Source organism: Chelonia mydas, chromosome 2 (genome assembly GCF_015237465.2).
Source record: "Chelonia mydas isolate rCheMyd1 chromosome 2, rCheMyd1.pri.v2, whole genome shotgun sequence".
In the NCBI taxonomy this organism is placed as follows: Eukaryota; Metazoa; Chordata; order Testudines; family Cheloniidae; genus Chelonia; species Chelonia mydas.
In genome coordinates, this window is record NC_057850.1 from 67,747,406 (window position 1) to 67,765,024 (window position 17,619).

Sequence of the window (17,619 nt, forward strand, 5' to 3'; positions counted from 1 at the left end):
GGGCACAAGCAGCAGCCGCCCGCCCGCAGCGTGCGACGCCAAGCCGTGCGCCTCGCTTTACGGCAGCCGGAACCCCTTCCCCCTCCCAACTGTCGCGACGCGGCTGTGTCGGGGGAGGGCAGGTAAGGAGCGAGCCAGTGCGGAGAGGAAGCGGGGTTGGTTGGTGAGATGGGGGGGAAGGTGCTGTAGGGTGACCAGATGTCCCGATTGTATAGAGACAGTCCTGGTATATGGGGCTTTTTTCTTATATAGGCACCTGTTACCCCCGACCCCCTATCCTGATTTTTCAGACTTGCTATCTGGTCACCCTAGGTGGCTGGTTTGCACCCCACGCGGTATAGCGCGTGTCCATGGATTATGTGGATTGTGACTGCGCCCGTTTCCTGGGACACAACCGAGTTTACCCACTGCCTGGCCTGCGGGCAGATATTGTTTCCTTGCGCTGCCCCATCTGTCTGTACCCACCTCTTGTCTTATACTTGGATTGTAAGCTCTTGGGGGGCAGGGGCTGTCTTCTTGATTTGTATTTGTGCAGCACCTAACAGAATGGAAAGGAGGACTTGTGGCACCTTAGAGACTAACCAATTTATTTGAGCATAAGCTTTCGTGAGCTACAGCTCACTTCATCGGATGCTTATGCTCAGATAAATTGGTTAGTTTCTAAGGTGCCACAAGTACTCCTTTTCTTTTTGTGAATACAGACTAACACGGCTGCTACTCTAAACCTAACAGAATGGGTTGTTGGTCCATGACTGGGGCTCCTAAGTACCACCATGATACAAATAATAAGTAATAATAATGATAATTTGCTTCAGTATACAAAAGATGTGAACATAAACTCACCTCTGCACCATAAAAGTATGCTGTGAACAGGATGGGCTTGTTTATACCAGCATAAACTAAGGTGCCCATCTAAATGGGATATAGTTGTGCTGGTATAACTCTCCCCATGTGGGTGAGCTTATTATAAGAGTTCCTTGTTTTGGTTTAGTTTATGTCACTTTGGAAGGGGTTAAAGTTAAACCAAAAAAAGCCATTCTCATTCCAGAATAAGATTGTCCAAACAGGGAGTTATATCTGCATAAAGAAGTTTATTTAACTATACCAGTGCTTAATTTGTGCCAGGGCTTAGCCTCAGCACCTCTAGGCTTGGCAGTCTGTAGCCCCAGGACCTCTGGCTCCCAGCCAGCAGCCACCATTCTCTGGCTATCCAGCTCTGAAGGCAGCGCAGCCACCAGCAGCAGCGCAGAAGTAAGGGTGGCAATATCTTACTCTGATGCCATCTTTATTTCTGTGTTTCTGCTGGTGACTTCGCTGACTTCAGAGCTTGGTGTCTGGCCAGCAGCCACTGCTTTCTGGCCAGCCAGCTTGAGCTCCAGCACCTCTTTCATTATCAATTAAGCACTGATTGTACTGGTATAACTGGTAAAACTTTCCATGGAAGACAGCCCAGGAATCATAATTCCACAAAAAAGTGAGTGTTATACACACACTAAAAAAAAAATGGTTATCACTACTTCCCTTCCCTATAATTATAAATATTACATGTTTTTCATGTATGTGTATTATTCAGATATTATCTCTGCTGATCCCAACTCTGAACAATAGTTGAAGTATATGCAAACAAGTCCTTGCCCTAAATAGCTTACAGTCTGAAGGGACTGGTGCAATACAGAGCAATAGGGTGCAGAACAAAGACAAGTGGTATAAGGTTAAACAGAACAAACTGAAGAATAAACAAACAAGAAAACAAGAAAAGGATGCTGCATGATGTCTCTGTCAGTGGAACACTTCAGGGATGTAAAGCCCCAGGATATGCGACGTATGAAAGGAATGTGAAATAAAGGATACAGCACTTTTAAATACATATGTAAGGACAATATATTTAAATAAACTTCACTGAGAAGATTAAGAGAGCCCAAATTCCCCTTTCCCCACATCTGTGTACCATGCTGCATATATAATTCCGATCTACTCTATATAGGTTCTTATACCACCATTATCACTGTAGCATATGAGTATTTTCCAGTAGTGCATCAAGCCATGTGATTAACATCTGTCACTTGTGGCTTGTTCTTTCTCATCGTGTCTCCTGTGGGAGAGAATTATATGTGGAACTGATAGATTGAGGGTTGCCCCCAACTCTCAGTTCCCTTCTCCCACCCCCATGGCTGAGAGAAAACAAGGTAAACAAAATGAGCCTTTCACTTAGAGCATAAGGGGATAGGCTGTGATGGTCCTTAGTTCTTGTGGGAATTTATTCCACAGTCTTGGATGAGCCCCCTAGAAAGCTTTGTCTCCTGTACTGGCAAAACCGTTTACCCTTATGATAGAAAAATCCATTGTGCCTTGAGGAGCAATGTTGTCTACCACAGTTCTTAACTTGGAATTTCAGAAAATCTTGTAGTCCAGGCCATTGAGCAGCTTAAAGATAAAGACCAAGATCTTGAACTTAACTCAGTATTCTTTGGGATGCCAGTGTAGAGAGTGGAGAGATGTGCTTGTAATAGCCTGTGTTGCTGAGGAGATGCACTGCGGCATTTTGTGGTAACTGGAATTTCCTATGCACTGAAAGCTACATGCCCAGGTATACTGCATTGCTATAGTTCAGATGGGAAGTGATGAAGGTATGTATAATTGAGGACAGAATATCATCTACCAGGTTGGGATGGAATGTCTAAGTCAGTTGGCTATATGATATAAAATGGAATGGTCTGCAAACTGCTTCTCAGACTTTGCTTTTGTTTATGTCTAAAATTACTTTTCCCTTGCTGTTATCTGCTTTTGTATTATCTGTATTTGATCTTCTCTGGGCATGTTACAGCCAGGACTTAAAAACATAGGGCTGTATCTTAAAAAGATTGGTGATGTTTAGGATGTTGATGCAATACAAATGCAGTGGCAATCAAGAAACCAAAATGAGAAGTTTGAAGAAGAATACCTTTTTCCCTTGTTCTGCTATTCTTATGGAAATGTTGTGCATTATTATTACAATAGTTTCCTTATGCTGTTGTGCTCCTTGATCATGTAACTTACTTTACCTAATGAAATTGTGCCTACTCTATAACCAGAGAATAGAATTACAGCCAGCATGATGGGTCAACTGGAAATTATTTTCTTCCAGAACAGAAGCACTGTGTAGGATTAATTGAGGGAAGATAAGGGGGTTGTTACAGAGAACACCACTGAGAAATTATGTACTGGGCTAATACATCTGCCTATTGCCAAGGTTGCCCCAAACTTCCCATTAAAAGACCCTGTTTTCAGTTGCTTAGAAATTTGCAAAATTTAACTATTTGGGCTGAAATTTTCCATGCTGGATGTCTGCCTCATGCTGACTTTTTTTTTGGGGGGGGGGGGGGGGGGGGAGGGGGAGGGCGGCGGGGGGAGAGGTGTTTCAGCCAAAATGGCTCATCTTTTTTTGAGAACTAATCTAGGGGGAAATATGTTTGTTTTGCCCCTGTTAAAAATTCTGGCCACCTTATCTTTGAAGAGCTCTAGCATCCCCATGTTTGAAGCAGGGGCTTGAAATTTGGCAGGGAGATGGCCTTTGTGTCAGGGATGCACCTTTTGCTGTCCCTGTGAAAATCTGCCCAAATTTGGCACAGTTACCTTGGAAAAATAACAATTGCTACTTTCTCAGTAGAGACTTAGATTGTAGCAGCTAACTTCCCTAAACATTCTGACCACACTGGGCATATTGCATCCTGGATCTGTGCATGGCTTTCACTGCAATTGCAGCTGTAGGCTGCTCCCAACCAGGGGAGAGGGAGAAGGAAACTGAGAGTTGGGGTGCAAAGAGACTGGCTTTGGCTGGGCAAGAAGACTGGGACTGGCTGGACACAGAGATTGGGAACAAGTAGCTGGAAATGGGAATGGCTAGGCAAAGAGACTCGCTCTGGGAGCTGGGTAGAGAGTTGAACTGGCTGGGAAAAGAGACTAGTGGAGGAGAGTATAACTGGAACCCAGAGGCTGGAAGGATGATACTAGGACTTTCTGGGCAAGGAAACAAAGTCTAGAATGAGAAGCTTCAGGAGTGAAGAATGGAACTGGCTAGGTGAGGAGAATGGAACTGAGATGAGGAACCAGGGTGGAACAGAGTGAGGATTAGAACAGGAACAAATTGGAGAGGATGAGGCAAAAGGGAGAGGTCAAGCTTGGGGAGAAATGCACAGAAAGGTCTGTGCCCACTACAGCACACTCCCCTCCAGAACCTAAAAGGGATCCCAAGATTCCTGAGTCTAACCATTCCTCTGCTGTCAGCAAATATCTGTGAAACCTACTGGCAAAAGTGTCCCATCCCCTTCTAATGCTGGTTCACATAGAGGAAAACAGGCTGACATCAGCTACACAGTTAGCTCAAGGCCTGGTCTATACTCAGAAGTTAAGTTGACCCAGGTACATCACTCAGGGGTGTGAAAAATCTACATGGCTGACATAGCTAACACAACCTAACCCCCAGTGTAGATAGTGCTAGGTCAATGGAAGAATTCTTCCGTCGACCTACCCATAGGTGCCAACTCCATGGGTGCTCCAGGGCTGGAGCACCCATGGGAAAAAAATGGAGGTTGCTGAGCACCCACCAGCAGCCCCCCTACCAGAACCTCCCCTTTCCTCCAGCACCTCCTGCCTGCTGTGGATCAGCTGTTTCATGGCATCTGGAGATGCTGGGGGGAGAGGGGCAGCGAAGGCACAGTCTGTTCGGGGGAGGCAGTGGAACTGGGTTAGGAAGGGGTGGAGCGGGGCGGGATGAGGCAGGGAACAGGGGGAGCAGGGGCAGCATGGGGGTGGGAAGAAGCAGGGTGGGGGTGGGGTCTTGGGAAGGGATGGAGTGGGGGTGGAGCTGGGGAGGAGCACCCCCTGGCAGATTAGAAACTCTGCGCCTATGGCCTACCCACTGCCTCTGGAGGAGATGGATTAACTACACTGACAGAAGAACGCCTCCTGTTACTGTAGCAAGTGTCTACGCTGAAGAGCTACAGCAGCCTCCGTTGCATTTCTAGAGTAGACAGACCCCAAGTGGCATAAGTCTATGTGGTGGATCCAAAGGGTTCAACCCAACTGCTGATGACCCATATGGGTGTCAATATGATACCACATGATGCAATTTCAGGGGGGATGGGGAGGGAAGGAGGATCAGTTTCCTTTTTAAAAATCTAGGAAATTACACACACCAAACTTTGCTAAAAGAACATTATGGTTGGAGAATCAAGCACTCCAAAGTTAGAAAATGCCAGAATTAAGGCTGCTTGTGTAACATTAATTTGCCCCCAGCCCTGTGCATCTGCATTATGATACAGTCTTTAATTACATGGTCACACACACTACTATTTTTTCCAAATTTATTGATCAGAAGAAAAAAGAACAAATTGTTTCACATTGATAGTAATGTGTTTGCCATATTTATACAGAGCTAGTACAAATGTTCAGAATGGTCTGGAATGCTCTAGGACAGCAGTTCTTAAAACTGTGGGTTGGGACCCCAGAGTGGGTCGCAACCCCCTTTGAATGAGGTCACCAGAGCTGGCTTAGACTTGCTGCAATCCAAGGGCTTCAGCCCTGGGTGGCAGAGCTCAGGTTGCAGGCCCCCTGCCTGGGGATGAAGCTCTTGAGCTTCAGCTGTGGCCCCCCTGCTCAGAGCAGTCAGGCTTGGGCTTTGGCCCTCCCACACAGAGCAGCAGAGCTTGGGTGGGCTCAGGCTTCGGTCCCCTCTCCTGGGGTCATGAAGTAATTCTTGTTGTCAGAAGGGGGTCACGGTGCAGTGAAGTTTGAGAACCCCTGCTCTAGTAATTTTAAAATAAAGAGCCTGAATGGCATGACAGATATCAAGATGAACAGGAAGCATTAATTTTTTGAGTCTGTGCCAAAGGATTTCTTTAATTCAGCCAAGAAAGCTAGAAGGGACATCTGAATATCATTAACAGAGAACAAATAGATTGAATAATATCTTAATAAGATTGCGGCTTTTATAGATGTTTTTGTTAAGTTCTCCATTTCCCATGCTGTTTACCGTTTAGTATCTCCCCATTTAGAAATTCTATGGTTATCTTTTATCATTTAAAACAAGCTGTAAATAATTCTAATAAAATAAGTTTACTGGGAGCTTTATAAAAACATTCAAAACACAAACATGACTAGGTTTTAGAATAAGAGTGTGAGATATCAAATAGAACTGATATGCTCTTCAGTCCTTTGCTCCCTATTTGGAATGCAGTTGCTACACTTTTTCCATTTTTAAAGGTCAAGGTGTGTGGAGCCACCCCAAGTCACAGGAAACTTATTGACTTAACAGTTCTGCAGCATGTGCCATTAAACAGGAAAATACAGCAGCACTGAAGATATATAGGGAGTGTGTGTCTGTTTCTATTCCTTAATACACTAATTCCCAACCTGTCTTCATTAGGATAAAAGGTATGTTCATACCACGTTAGCTAGCATGTGGTAACTAACACCAGGTAAAATTCTAGCGAAAACCAAGGCAGTTTGTAGTTTTCATGTTGCAGGTCTAAGTAAACCTTAGGCTCCCTTTATCTCAATCTGCTAATGTGTGAAAATTACATACTGCCTTGTCTTCACTAGGATTTTACATCCTGTTAGTTACTGTTTGTTATTGAACAGGTGGAAAGAACACATCTTTTTTCAATAGTGCAGATGCATCCTAAGTAGAAGGGAGGCTCTGGAAACAATGGCTAAAGCTTCAAATAGCCTTTGGCCAGTCAGAAGCAGTGTAATTTCTGACCATAGCCGTAAAAGCACCAAGCTGCACTTTTCACATGACAGACCTGACTATTTCTGCTGTACCTGGCAGTGCTCACCATGAGGCTCAGACCCACCATCCTCACTGGGGACTTGGGATTAAGGGTGCTCACAAGTGTCTAGGTGTCACTCAGGTGCCAGGATGGAGCCCCAGGCATGAGCCACAGGCTTGTAGTACCCAGTACAGGAGATGGCAACATGTCGCTCAGCTAGGGTTGCCAGGTGTCCGGTTTTCAACTGGAATACCCAGTTGAAAAAGGACCCTGGTAGCTCTGGTCAGCACTGCTGACCGGGCTGCTAAAAGTCCAGTTGGTGGTGCAGCGGGGCTAAGGCAGGCTCCCTGGCTGTGTGTGGCTCCCAGAAGCAGACGGCATGTCTGGCTCCTAGGCGCAGGGGCAGTCATGGGGGAACCATGGCCAATAGGAGCTGTGCGGGTGGCACCTGCGGGTGCGGGCAGCATGCAGAGCCCCCTGACCCCTCTGCCTAGGAGCCAGACATGCCAGATGCTTCCGGGAGCTGCCAGAGATAAGTGCCGCCTGGCTGGAGCCCACACCCTGAACGCCCTCTCACACCCCACCCCCTGTACCAGAGCCCACACCCCAACCCCCTGTCTGAGTCCTGATCCCCTTCCTGCACCCAAACTCCCTCCCAGAGCCTGCACCCCCTGCCCCGAGCCCCCTCCTGCACCTCAAACACCTCATCCCCAGCCCAGAGCCCACACCCCCAGCTGGAGCCCACACCCCAACCCCCTGCCCCAGGCCTGAGCCCCCTCCCACACTCACAACCCCTCAGCCCCAGCCCAGAGCCACCTCCTGCACCCCAAATCCCTCATCCCCGACCCAAACCCAGAGTCTGCACCCCCAGCCGGAGCCTTCACCTCCTCCCACACTCCCAACCCCTGAGTCCCCTCCCACACCCAAACTCCCTCCTGGATTCCACACCCCCTCTCTCTGCCCCAGCCCTGAGCCCCCTCCTGCACCCCAAACCCCTCATCCCTGGCCCCACCCCAGAGCCCACACCCTCAGCCGGAGCACACACCCGCTCCCACACCCCAACCCCCTGCCCCAGCCAGGAGCCCCCTCCCACACTCTGAACCCCTTGGTCCCAGCCCAGAGCCCCCTCCTGCACCCCAAACCCCTCATCCAGGGCCCCACCCCAGAGTCTGCACCACCGCTGGAGCCCTCACCCCATCCCGCACCCCAACCACCTACCCCAGTCCAGGGAAAGTGAGTGAGAGTGGGGAGAGTGATCCATTGAGGGAGGGGGGATGGAGTGAGTGGGAGGTGGGGCCTCAGAGAAGGGGCAAGGCATGGGTGTTTTGTTTTGTGTGATTAGAAAGTTGGCAACCCTACTGTCAGCCCGAGGCCTTTCACTCTGCTGCCTTGGAGTAGACTACTCCTGACCAAGGGCGCAGAATTCATATGGCCCACATATTTCTGTGTCCCCCTCACAGAAAAAAGCAAAAGAAATCTGCCGGAGATTTCCCCAGCAGCCCAGGCAGCATGTCTGTTCCAGCGTGCCTGAAGCAGCCTCAGAGATGCAGATTACTGCGAGGGGGAGGGCTGGGCATACCTGCCTGTGGGGGAGATGTTGATCACCATCAGGGAGCTGGGCTGGCCAATAAGCAAGAGAGACGCTGTCCCTCTTGCTTGATACTGTGGCTTGAGGGGCATAGAGGAGGGTAAGTCTTTTTGTTATGCAGGAGGAAGGCTCTGTCCCTGAGGCAGAAATGTAGCAGTCTGCCTGCCTAGTAAGGTGTGTGGTACTTTTGGATGCTGTGACACTAAGATTGAAACATGACTATTTATATAATTAATATTGCCACTGTTAGACAATTGCAACAAATCTTATACAAAGTATGTTAGGTAAGGTATCAATGAAAAAGTCACAATCTATCTAATATGATTATAAAAAAATGTCTGTAACTTCTTGAAAATTGAAGAAACAATTAAATATTAGTATCGTGTTAATGAAAAATGTTTGTTTTTAAATGAAAGAAAATAGATTTTGTAAAAAAAACCACACCACATTTTGTTAATGTTGCTGTTGATGGTTAATTTATCTCATTCTCTGAGGCAGAAATGTAGCAGCCTATCTGCATAGTAACATTGTTAATGATCCTGTTGTAGTTAACTATTCTCATTCTCAGTCAATTTCCCCAGAAACATAAAATCTGTAAAAGTTTTAAGGCCCCTACATTGACAAAGTGATGTAAAGCCTTATAAATGACAGGGAATCAGCTAGGAAGATGTATGCATGCGCTTTCTCACTTTTTTCCTGTGCCAAAATGGCACAATGGAGTTAGATTTTTACTTACCCATTTTTAAAAAAAAGACTGAGGGCAAATAAAGCTTTTACAGAGCAGTCAATAAAATATCAGGACAATCAGAACTAAGCACTTCCCAAAGTACCCAGCCAGGTCCAGGACAATCATTAGCAAAACTGTATGACTTTCATGCATGGGCCGCGGGTCGCATAGGCTGGGGGAGGCTTTGCCTCCCCAGGCAGCCAGGTGTGACCCCACCCACTCCCTGTGTGCGGCTCCAGTCCTCTGGCTCCAGTCCCCCAATTCTCCGCTGTGGCTGGGGCTGTGTGCCACCCACCTTCCTGCACTCCGGAGCTGGGCAGGCTGCAGCCAGCAGCCACCTGCCCCCCTGATCTGGGGAAACTGGGGGCCACGCGCCTTCCTGTGCTCCAGTGCTGGGGCTGCATTTGGGGCTGGGGGATTTTAGCTGTGGAACAAGGCCAGTGGCTTGGCTCCGGCCGGGTGTGTGTGGAAGGGTGGGGCCTCAGGTGCAAAGGGCGGGGTTGGGGGCTAGCATCCCCCAGCCAACAGTTCACCTGCTGCCTGTGCTTTCATGTGTAAAAGTCTGAACAATTTAAAATGACATTCTACTTTTTTTTTTTTTTTTTTTTTTTTTGCTGTTTGGTGTTCTGTAACATAATTTAAATGAAAATCCAGAATTAGGACTGGAATGCAGGGTATTAGTTACCAAGTGTTTGTAACTTAACTTTCATGTGTTTAGGAAATGCTGAATAGTTGTTGTGTCTTTTTTCTGTATTCAGAGTAGCAGCCGTGTTAGTCTGTATTCGCAAAAAGAAAAGGCGTACTTGTGGCACCTTAGAGACTAACCAATTTATTTGAGCATAAGCTTTCGTGAGCTACAGCTCACTTCATCGGATGCATTCAGTAGCAAATACAGTGGGGAGATTTATATACACAGAGAACATGAAACAATGGGTGTTACCATACACACTGTAAGGAGAGTGATCACTTAAGGTGCGCTATTACCAGCAGGAGAGTAATAGCTGGTACTGGTTACAGTGTGTATGGTAACACCCATTGTTTCAGGTTCTGTGTGTATATAAATCTCCCCACTGTATTTTCCACTGAGTGCATTCGATGAAGTGAGCTGTAGCTCAGGAAAGCTTATGCTCAAATAAATTGGTTAGTCTCTAAGGTGCCACAAGTCCTCCTGTTCTTTTTTCTGTATTGTAGTTTAAATAACTTACCAAAACAACTGAAAGGGATGTAATTATACTGCATTATTTTGACAAATAATATTTGCAGAATTCTTAATTTTTTGGCGCAGAATCTGCCCCCACCCCAGGGAGTACTAGACCGTGGCCAGGGCTGGAGACAGACACTTCCCACCAGTTGCCAGAACAATTCCGTTGCGCACGCGTTCTGGCGTGACCCTCTTCCCGCGCCCCCCAGTCCTCAGGGAACTAAATGACAAGAGAAGAGTCCAATCGGAGATGGCGGATCGTCTGCGCCTGAGAGCCAATAGGGGAGGCGAGCAGTGATGGGCGTGTTTTGAAGGGGATACTGGCGGCTGCCCCGCGCCTAGTCTAACGGCCGCCCTTGAGCCCCTGCATGCGCGTGCCTGCGCATGGGGGATAAGGGGGCAGGGGTTGGTGACACAAGCCCGACCCCCCGCCCCTCCCCCGCTCTCCGACTCTTACTGTTAGTCACCGCGTTTGCTCCCTGCTGCCGCCCCTCCCGCCTTGCCCCTCCCCTTGGCCCGGTGCCTGCCCTCCTCCCGGCCAGTGTGTCCCGCTGGCCGCCCCGGAGCCCGGTGTATGTGCGGCAATAACATGTCTGCGCCGCTCCCCGCCATCGTCCCGGCCGCCAGGAAGGCCACTGCCGCGGTGAGTCCGGGCCTGGCGACCAGGGGGAGCAGGGGTTGAGCGGCTCCGTCCCGGCGGCGAGGCGCGCGCGGTGTACGCTCCGGCATACGGGCCGTGCCCCGCTGTAACCGCCCGGGCTCCGTGTGCGCGCCCCTCGTGCTCCGGTTCCCTGTCCAGGCCCGCCTCGGGAAGCCGGGCCTCTGCCCCGGACTCGCGCCGGCTGGGTGTTGCCGTGAGCGGCTCCCGCTCGCGCCGGCGGGCCTCTGCCCCGGGCGAGCGGCGGAGATCGGCCCCTCCACGCACAGAGCGTTCAAGCTGGCAAACTGCACCGCGCTGGCCGCGGCCGCTGGCAGGCGCGCGGATAGGTGCGCTTGGTGTGACGGCCCTGCTGCCGCTGCCTCGTCCTGCTCGTCTTTCGCGGCGGGGTGCGGGGAAGGTCTACCCCCGTGCAGTGATATGAGGGGCTCTTCCTGCCGCCTTCCGTCTTACCTTGCGAGCTGGGCTGTGTTGAACACTTGGTGTTTTTTTTTTTTTTTTTTCAAATGTTTCATTTAGTGGAATTAACTTATGATGTTGGATGAGATGAAGGTCGTTGATGTCATTTGACTGGCAAGAGTCCCTAGTTGTCTTCTCTTTTAATAAATTGCACGTTTCGCAAGAAAGCAAATATAACGAATTGCTAGACAATATCTGGAGTTACCCTCTTTAGTGAGAAGAAGGAGCAAGCAATCAAGATCTGTAACAAACTGTACTTCCAAAATGAGACAGCGATGACTAGCAGAAGCAAAATGATCTATTTGGTCTAACTTGGTTATTATGGCAGTAACCTAATAAACTAAGTTGTGGGGAGATGCTTTTAGGGAAGGGGAAATATGGGATAAAAATGTAGTGAGGGATTTTATTAGGGCTTGGAGAAACTTGTACCCAAAATAATGCTTGCACTTGGTATTGCACAGTTTTTATAGTATGTAGTTTTGTAATAATTTACCAACGGTCATGGTGGCACTGTCCATTTAAAAATCAAGATTGGATGTTTTTCTAAACAAATATGCCTTAAGAGTTATTTTGGGGAAGTTCTGTGCTGTACAGGTGATTAGACTCATAATGGTCTCTTCTGGCCTTAGAATCTATTAATTTGTCACAGCTATTTTTGTCCTTACAAAAAAAATCAAACCAGGGAATTAAGCATGAAACAATTATTTTTAACTCTTGTATTTTTTTTTTTTTTTTAAATTTTAGGTCATATTTCTTCATGGATTGGGAGATACTGGGTAGGTATAATGGTTTACTGATGTATATCTAACTTATCTTACAGTTTGAGATTTCTGGGTTGTAAGACATGAGTAGTTGCAACTCGTTGCTGTTTCTCACAAATTAGTTACACTGGCACTGGTTGCAGAGTTTATGCCAAATGCTGAAGAGGTGGCCATGCTAGTTTTTAAAAACTCTCACAAAAACTAAATCAGTTAAAGCCTATTAAAAAATATTACCTACACTTGGGAGTAATCACTGAGTTGAACTAGCTGTCTTGTCTCCATTCTTCCCTAAAAGTTTGTGTGGGGAAAACAGGAATGCCCCTTTGTAATGATTCTAAATTCAACTTGATATTCACTCGTAAGCCTCATTCATGCAAAAATATAAGCATATCTGAGTCTGAAGCTCTGAAGGCATAGTTGAGAGCGGCGGCTGTTGGCGGGGCACTCAGCTCTAAAGGCAGTGCCACCAGCAGCAGCAGCACAGAAGTAGGGGTAACAATACACATCTGCAAAATTTTCTATATATGTTGTGACCAACCTGCAAAAAATTTATGTGATTTATCTGTGATTTAAGTAGACCCCTATTTATAGTGAGTATGGTCATATGGTTAATGTTTTATGGTAAATGTTATAGTTAGTGTTACTTGTTAATTTTCTGGTTCTTCCACTCCTTTTCTTGACACCAAATATTTTAGGAAGGATTGTAGGATTTGAAGTGGATCATTGAAAGAAACTGGGTGGTTTTATGGTCCTGGAGAAGAAAAAGATCAAGTTACTCTTCTAAAGACGACATACTTTTCAGACAAACCTGTTCTTACCTTTTAGTTATCAGGTTAAGAAACATTTAGTTAGTTAGTACCCATTACACCTCTGGCGTTTAGGGGAGCGACGAAGCTCCTCCACTCCTGTCTGTTTCTGGCAAATCTTTCAATGGTTCCCCAGCTGTGCCCCAGGTTTTTCAGCTCAGCTTCCACAGCTCTTCACCATGTTGTTTTCGGGGGGCCTCATTTTCACTTGCCTTCAGGTGTCCATCTTAGTGCTATTCTGGTGTTGGAATCAGTGTCCATCCAAAGCACATGGCCAATCCATCTCCAAGACCTGATAATGATGGTACTCATATTTTCTTGGCTGCATTGTATGAATAGGTCTTGGTTTGAGATTGTTCTGGGCCAAAAGATACAGAGGATTTTTTGGAGACAGGTTGTATGGAATGAAGACAGTTTGGCACACGCTGTACTTCGTCATTCCCCAGCATCAGAGTTCTGTGTGGATACAAATGTATATTCGTGGATGCAAGCTGGTATTCGTGGAACCATAGGACTCTCCAGGGAACCGCAGAGGCGAAAGGAGCAGAACATGGGGCTGCCGCTCCCTGGAGCCAGCACCCCACCCTGGCAGCTCCTCTGGCGTGGCTGTACCACCCCCAGCCCTGCCTACTGGGGCGGGCACCTGGCTCACCAGCAGCTGTCTCTGGTCACACTCTTGTGTTCAAGCAGCATGAACGCCCCCAGACAGGGGATGCAGACAGCTGTGTGGAAGAGACGGGGGTGGGTCTGTGGGCAGTACAGCCACGCCGGAGGAGCTGCCGACACGGGGCGCTGGCTCCTGGGAACGGTGGCCCCACGTTCTGCTCCTTTTGCCACTGCGGTTCCTGGGAGAGCCCTGTGGTTCCACGGATACCGATTTATATTCGTGGATATCCACATTCGCGGATATAAATTTGTATCCACGCAGGGCTCTACCCAGCATTATGTGCGATAAAGTAGTGTTGAAAGTATGCAGCTCTGATAAATCTTAAATTTGGTTTTGGTGTTGTATTTTGATGATATCCAGACTGTATTGAAGCTACATTAGACTACGTTCAATACATCCTCGCTTGTTTCCAAAATGTCTCATAGGTTTCAGACTAGAGTTTTGCTGGAGTTTTTCTGGGGACTTGCAGCTCTTTTATTTTTGTTATATATTTGTCACAGGCAGTCAGAGTAGTCAGGTTCCTATTTGACATCATTGGAGTAAAAGAAATATATATGGCTGCTATAAAGATTTCAGTACACACCTGTATATTTATGCAATGTATCTTTTTCAACTTGGCAGTTCTGATGCCCAGTTGGAAAGAATCTCAAAATCCTTGCTTAATTAGTTCTCCTCAGACAGTTTCTTTTTGACTTGTTAGTACTACTAGTTTCCAAAATAAGTGGTTCAATACAGTAAGGAGAAAGTAGTAACTAAATGTTAACGCAAGTTTTACTAGACTTAGACTTCGGCGCATCTAGTATGGAGTCTGATTAGGTGGAAGGAATAGAGGAGACTTGAGGCTTTTATTTATGTGATCTTCCACCAAATGTTCAGTTCTTCAGGTGCACAACCCTAATGGATTAGGGCTTTTGCGAGGGTTAAGACTTAAGTGCTGAGGTGATATGTACGCCTCAAAGAACTAGTTACAGGTAAATAATACTACTTTTTGCCTCCTTTGCCACCAAGAGTCCAGTCATGCAAAGCCATACTCAGACATGTTGTTCTGACTTCACTAAGACTACTACTTTACTTTCTTCCCTTATCAAAACCTTTCCATTGTTTAATTATTTTTACTTTCACGGGTATCGAGCTTCTGTCTGATTATATTTTCACCTCCGTTGGGGTTAGTTTTATTAAATTTAACATTGCAGGACTTGTGGTAATGAGCTCTGGGCTTACTAAATGAGCCCACACATCCATGCCATCCTCTGGGTTTGTGATAGCTGGGGGAATAAGAAAGCTCTGAAACTCAGTGCTGTGTTCAGCATGTTGAACAACATGCAGCTCATCAAAAACTGAATTATGTATTTTATATGCCAATTTTAAATGCAGAATTACTCTAATTTTTCACTGACCCTCATTGTGTGGAGGTGTTGAGGCGAAAGATATTTGGATTACTTGAAAGCAAGGAAATTAATCTTTAATCTACTTGTTTTTGTTCTGAGTTACTGCAACCTTAGGTGTGTAGAATCATCCACTGTATGTAGACATATACATCTATAGGGACAACAGTACGAATTGGGATAGAGTCCTGTCTGCAGTTTCAAATCTCCTAGCTTTTTGGATTTAATAAATCAAACTTCATCTTCAAGTTACTGTTCATGTGGCTTCCATATATGGTGTGGTTGTGTTCTTTGCACAGGAGTTTAGGAACTTCAATAGCAATATCCAGCAGGGGTTGTGCATGCACCTTTCATAAAGGGCAGCATATCCCTACTCCCCCTCAGCTCCTTCTAACTGCCTTTTGGCAGAAAGTCAAAATAGAATAGCATCCGCTTTAGCTAGTTACTGTGTTTCTTAGTGTATGGTAATTTAGTTTCCTTGTTTGTTACTTAATTTAGCTAATTACATTAGTCAGTCAATTTCATTTGTTAGTCTCTTCCTGATAGTCAATTTAATCTGTCAGCCTCCTGAGGATAGTCAGTTTCATTTGTTAGCTAGTTTTTTAAAAAAAAGCATTTTAGATAGGGTTCCAGTACAGACTTATGCCAGATCCCCATTTACCAGGACTTAAGTCATGCACATTGGGTCAGAGAGTTCTTCTTCTCACAGACATACATGACCTCTGCCTATTTTACTTAGGAGAAGCTCATGTGCCATCAAAGTGCGCTATTTATAGGACTTTTTAAAACACACTCCTAAATCTAGGGAACATAGATTGAGGCTGTTCCTCCTGGAGAAATCAATAAGAGCTTAGTCTGATTCTGAACGGCAGCTGCTTCAGGGATCCTTGGGTATACTATCTGGGACCCAGCCTGTAAGCGCCCCCCTCCCCCCCAACTAGGGAGGTAACTGATCTCCATACCCCCTAGTAGGCACTGCTCTTTTAAGTGCTCTCAGGCTTGTCTGTTGGAGCAGTGAATAATCCCTGCTGCCCATGGAGTTAAAGACCACTCTAAGGTCTCCCACAAGGAAGCTGTCATCGTCCCTGGTACAACAAAAGAGGAGGGCAGAATTCCAGGCATCAAAGGAGCTGCTGAATGTGGTAGGGAGAAAATCCTCTCACAGGAAGAGCATGGTACCAAAAGGATCTGCCTGGATTTCAGGCTTGGATGTATTGGCCCCTGTGATTTCAGCATTCAGAACTGACCATTCAGAAATGCTTTCATCAGAGATTCCATTCGGACTCTTCAGATGAAGTGTCAGGGTGTAACAAAGTCATCCTGATATCAGAACCTCAACACAGTGTCTCTGGGAGAGAGGATGAAGAGGTGCAAGATGAACTTTCAGCCAATGCTTTCTCTCCTCCTTCCCCAGAAGAAACTTCCACACCCTTAATGAGGGATGATTTTTAAAACATATCAGGAATTTTTGAAAAGAATGGCAAACTTTCTACATATTCTACTCCTGGGGGGGATTCTGCGGGACTGTGTGCCTGCAGAAAAAAGCCCCCCTGTAGATTTCCTGCTTTTCCCTGTACAAAACGGCAGGAAAGCCTCACAGGGAGGGTTGGACCATGTGTGCAGTTTTTGGGAGGGATTGCCCCCCAAACAGAGGCGAGGCATGGGGGGGGCACATGGGGGTACGTGCCACTGCGCCCCTTCCCCCCCATTTCTGCAAACACAGAGCTGCCCAGCTCAGAGGTCTCGGGCTCTGCTGACTCTGCAGCTGATTGCAGCCTCCTGGGTCCTAGTTCCAGTTGTGCTCCCCTTTTGTGTGTTTGGGAGCCTTCCTATTTTCTGTGTAACAGTGAGTGCCTGCGGTGAGGGTGGGGAAGGGGGGTGAGGGGATGTGGGGGAAGAGGCAGTGGGGGAAAAAAAGGGGGTGGAATAGGGCAGGGGGAGGGGAATGTGGGAGTGAGGGGAAGATGATGAAGAAGAAAAGGGGATAGAGGAATCGCAGGGGAAAGCGGGAGCCCAACATGCGGCATCCCCTTGGCAGCAGCTGGGGGACCCCCGTTAAGCAGGCCTATCGAACCCTCAGCCTGACATGCCCATCCCCCCTAAACCTGGACCCCTGCATCCAGACGCCCACCCCACTGAGCCCCAACCAGCTGCACCTTGACCCCCACCCATCAAGCCCCAGCACCTGGACCCCCTCACTGAGCCTCCACACCCAGACCCCCCCAGCCCCATCTCAGCACACCCAGACCCCCCACTGAGTCCAACCACCATCACTTGGATTCCCTGCAGAGTCCCATTGCCCCTGTACCTGGAACGCCCCAATAAGCCCCTGTGTATCCAGATCTCCCACTGAGCTGCCCGCACCCAGATTGCCCCACACAGAAACTTCTCACCCCACACCTGGACCACCCCACACTAAGCCCCTCCACACTTGGATCCTGCTGGGTTGAGCTTGATCAGCCACAGCTGGTGCGCCTGGCACAGCGGGGCAGGGCCCTGAGGTGTTTCTGGGTCAGGCCCAGCCCCTGTACTGTATCAGGGTCAGGGGCAGCCTCACTGCTGAATCCCTGTACTGGAGGTGGTGAGGGCTTCAGAGTGATCTCCTACCTCAATGCAGC

General features: G+C 47.5%; 1 protein-coding gene across 2 annotated transcripts in view; it reads left to right on the plus strand.

The window, feature by feature from the left end:
* Positions 1–20: 20 nt before the first annotated feature.
* The window catches only part of LYPLA1 (lysophospholipase 1), a 45,044-nt gene continuing 27,445 nt past the window's right edge, over positions 21–17,619 (plus strand). Inside the window, exons 1-2 of one of the 2 annotated variants that reach the window (XM_037892616.2) lie at positions 21–122; positions 12,127–12,158. Coding sequence is in view for 1 of the 2 variants with exons in the window: in XM_037892614.2 (XP_037748542.1) it covers positions 10,840–10,908; positions 12,127–12,158 (101 nt within the window). In the remaining variant the exon portion in view is untranslated. Of the gene's footprint in view, positions 123–10,520; positions 10,909–12,126; positions 12,159–17,619 lie in introns of those variants that run through there. The other variant, XM_037892614.2, reaches the window with a different exon arrangement.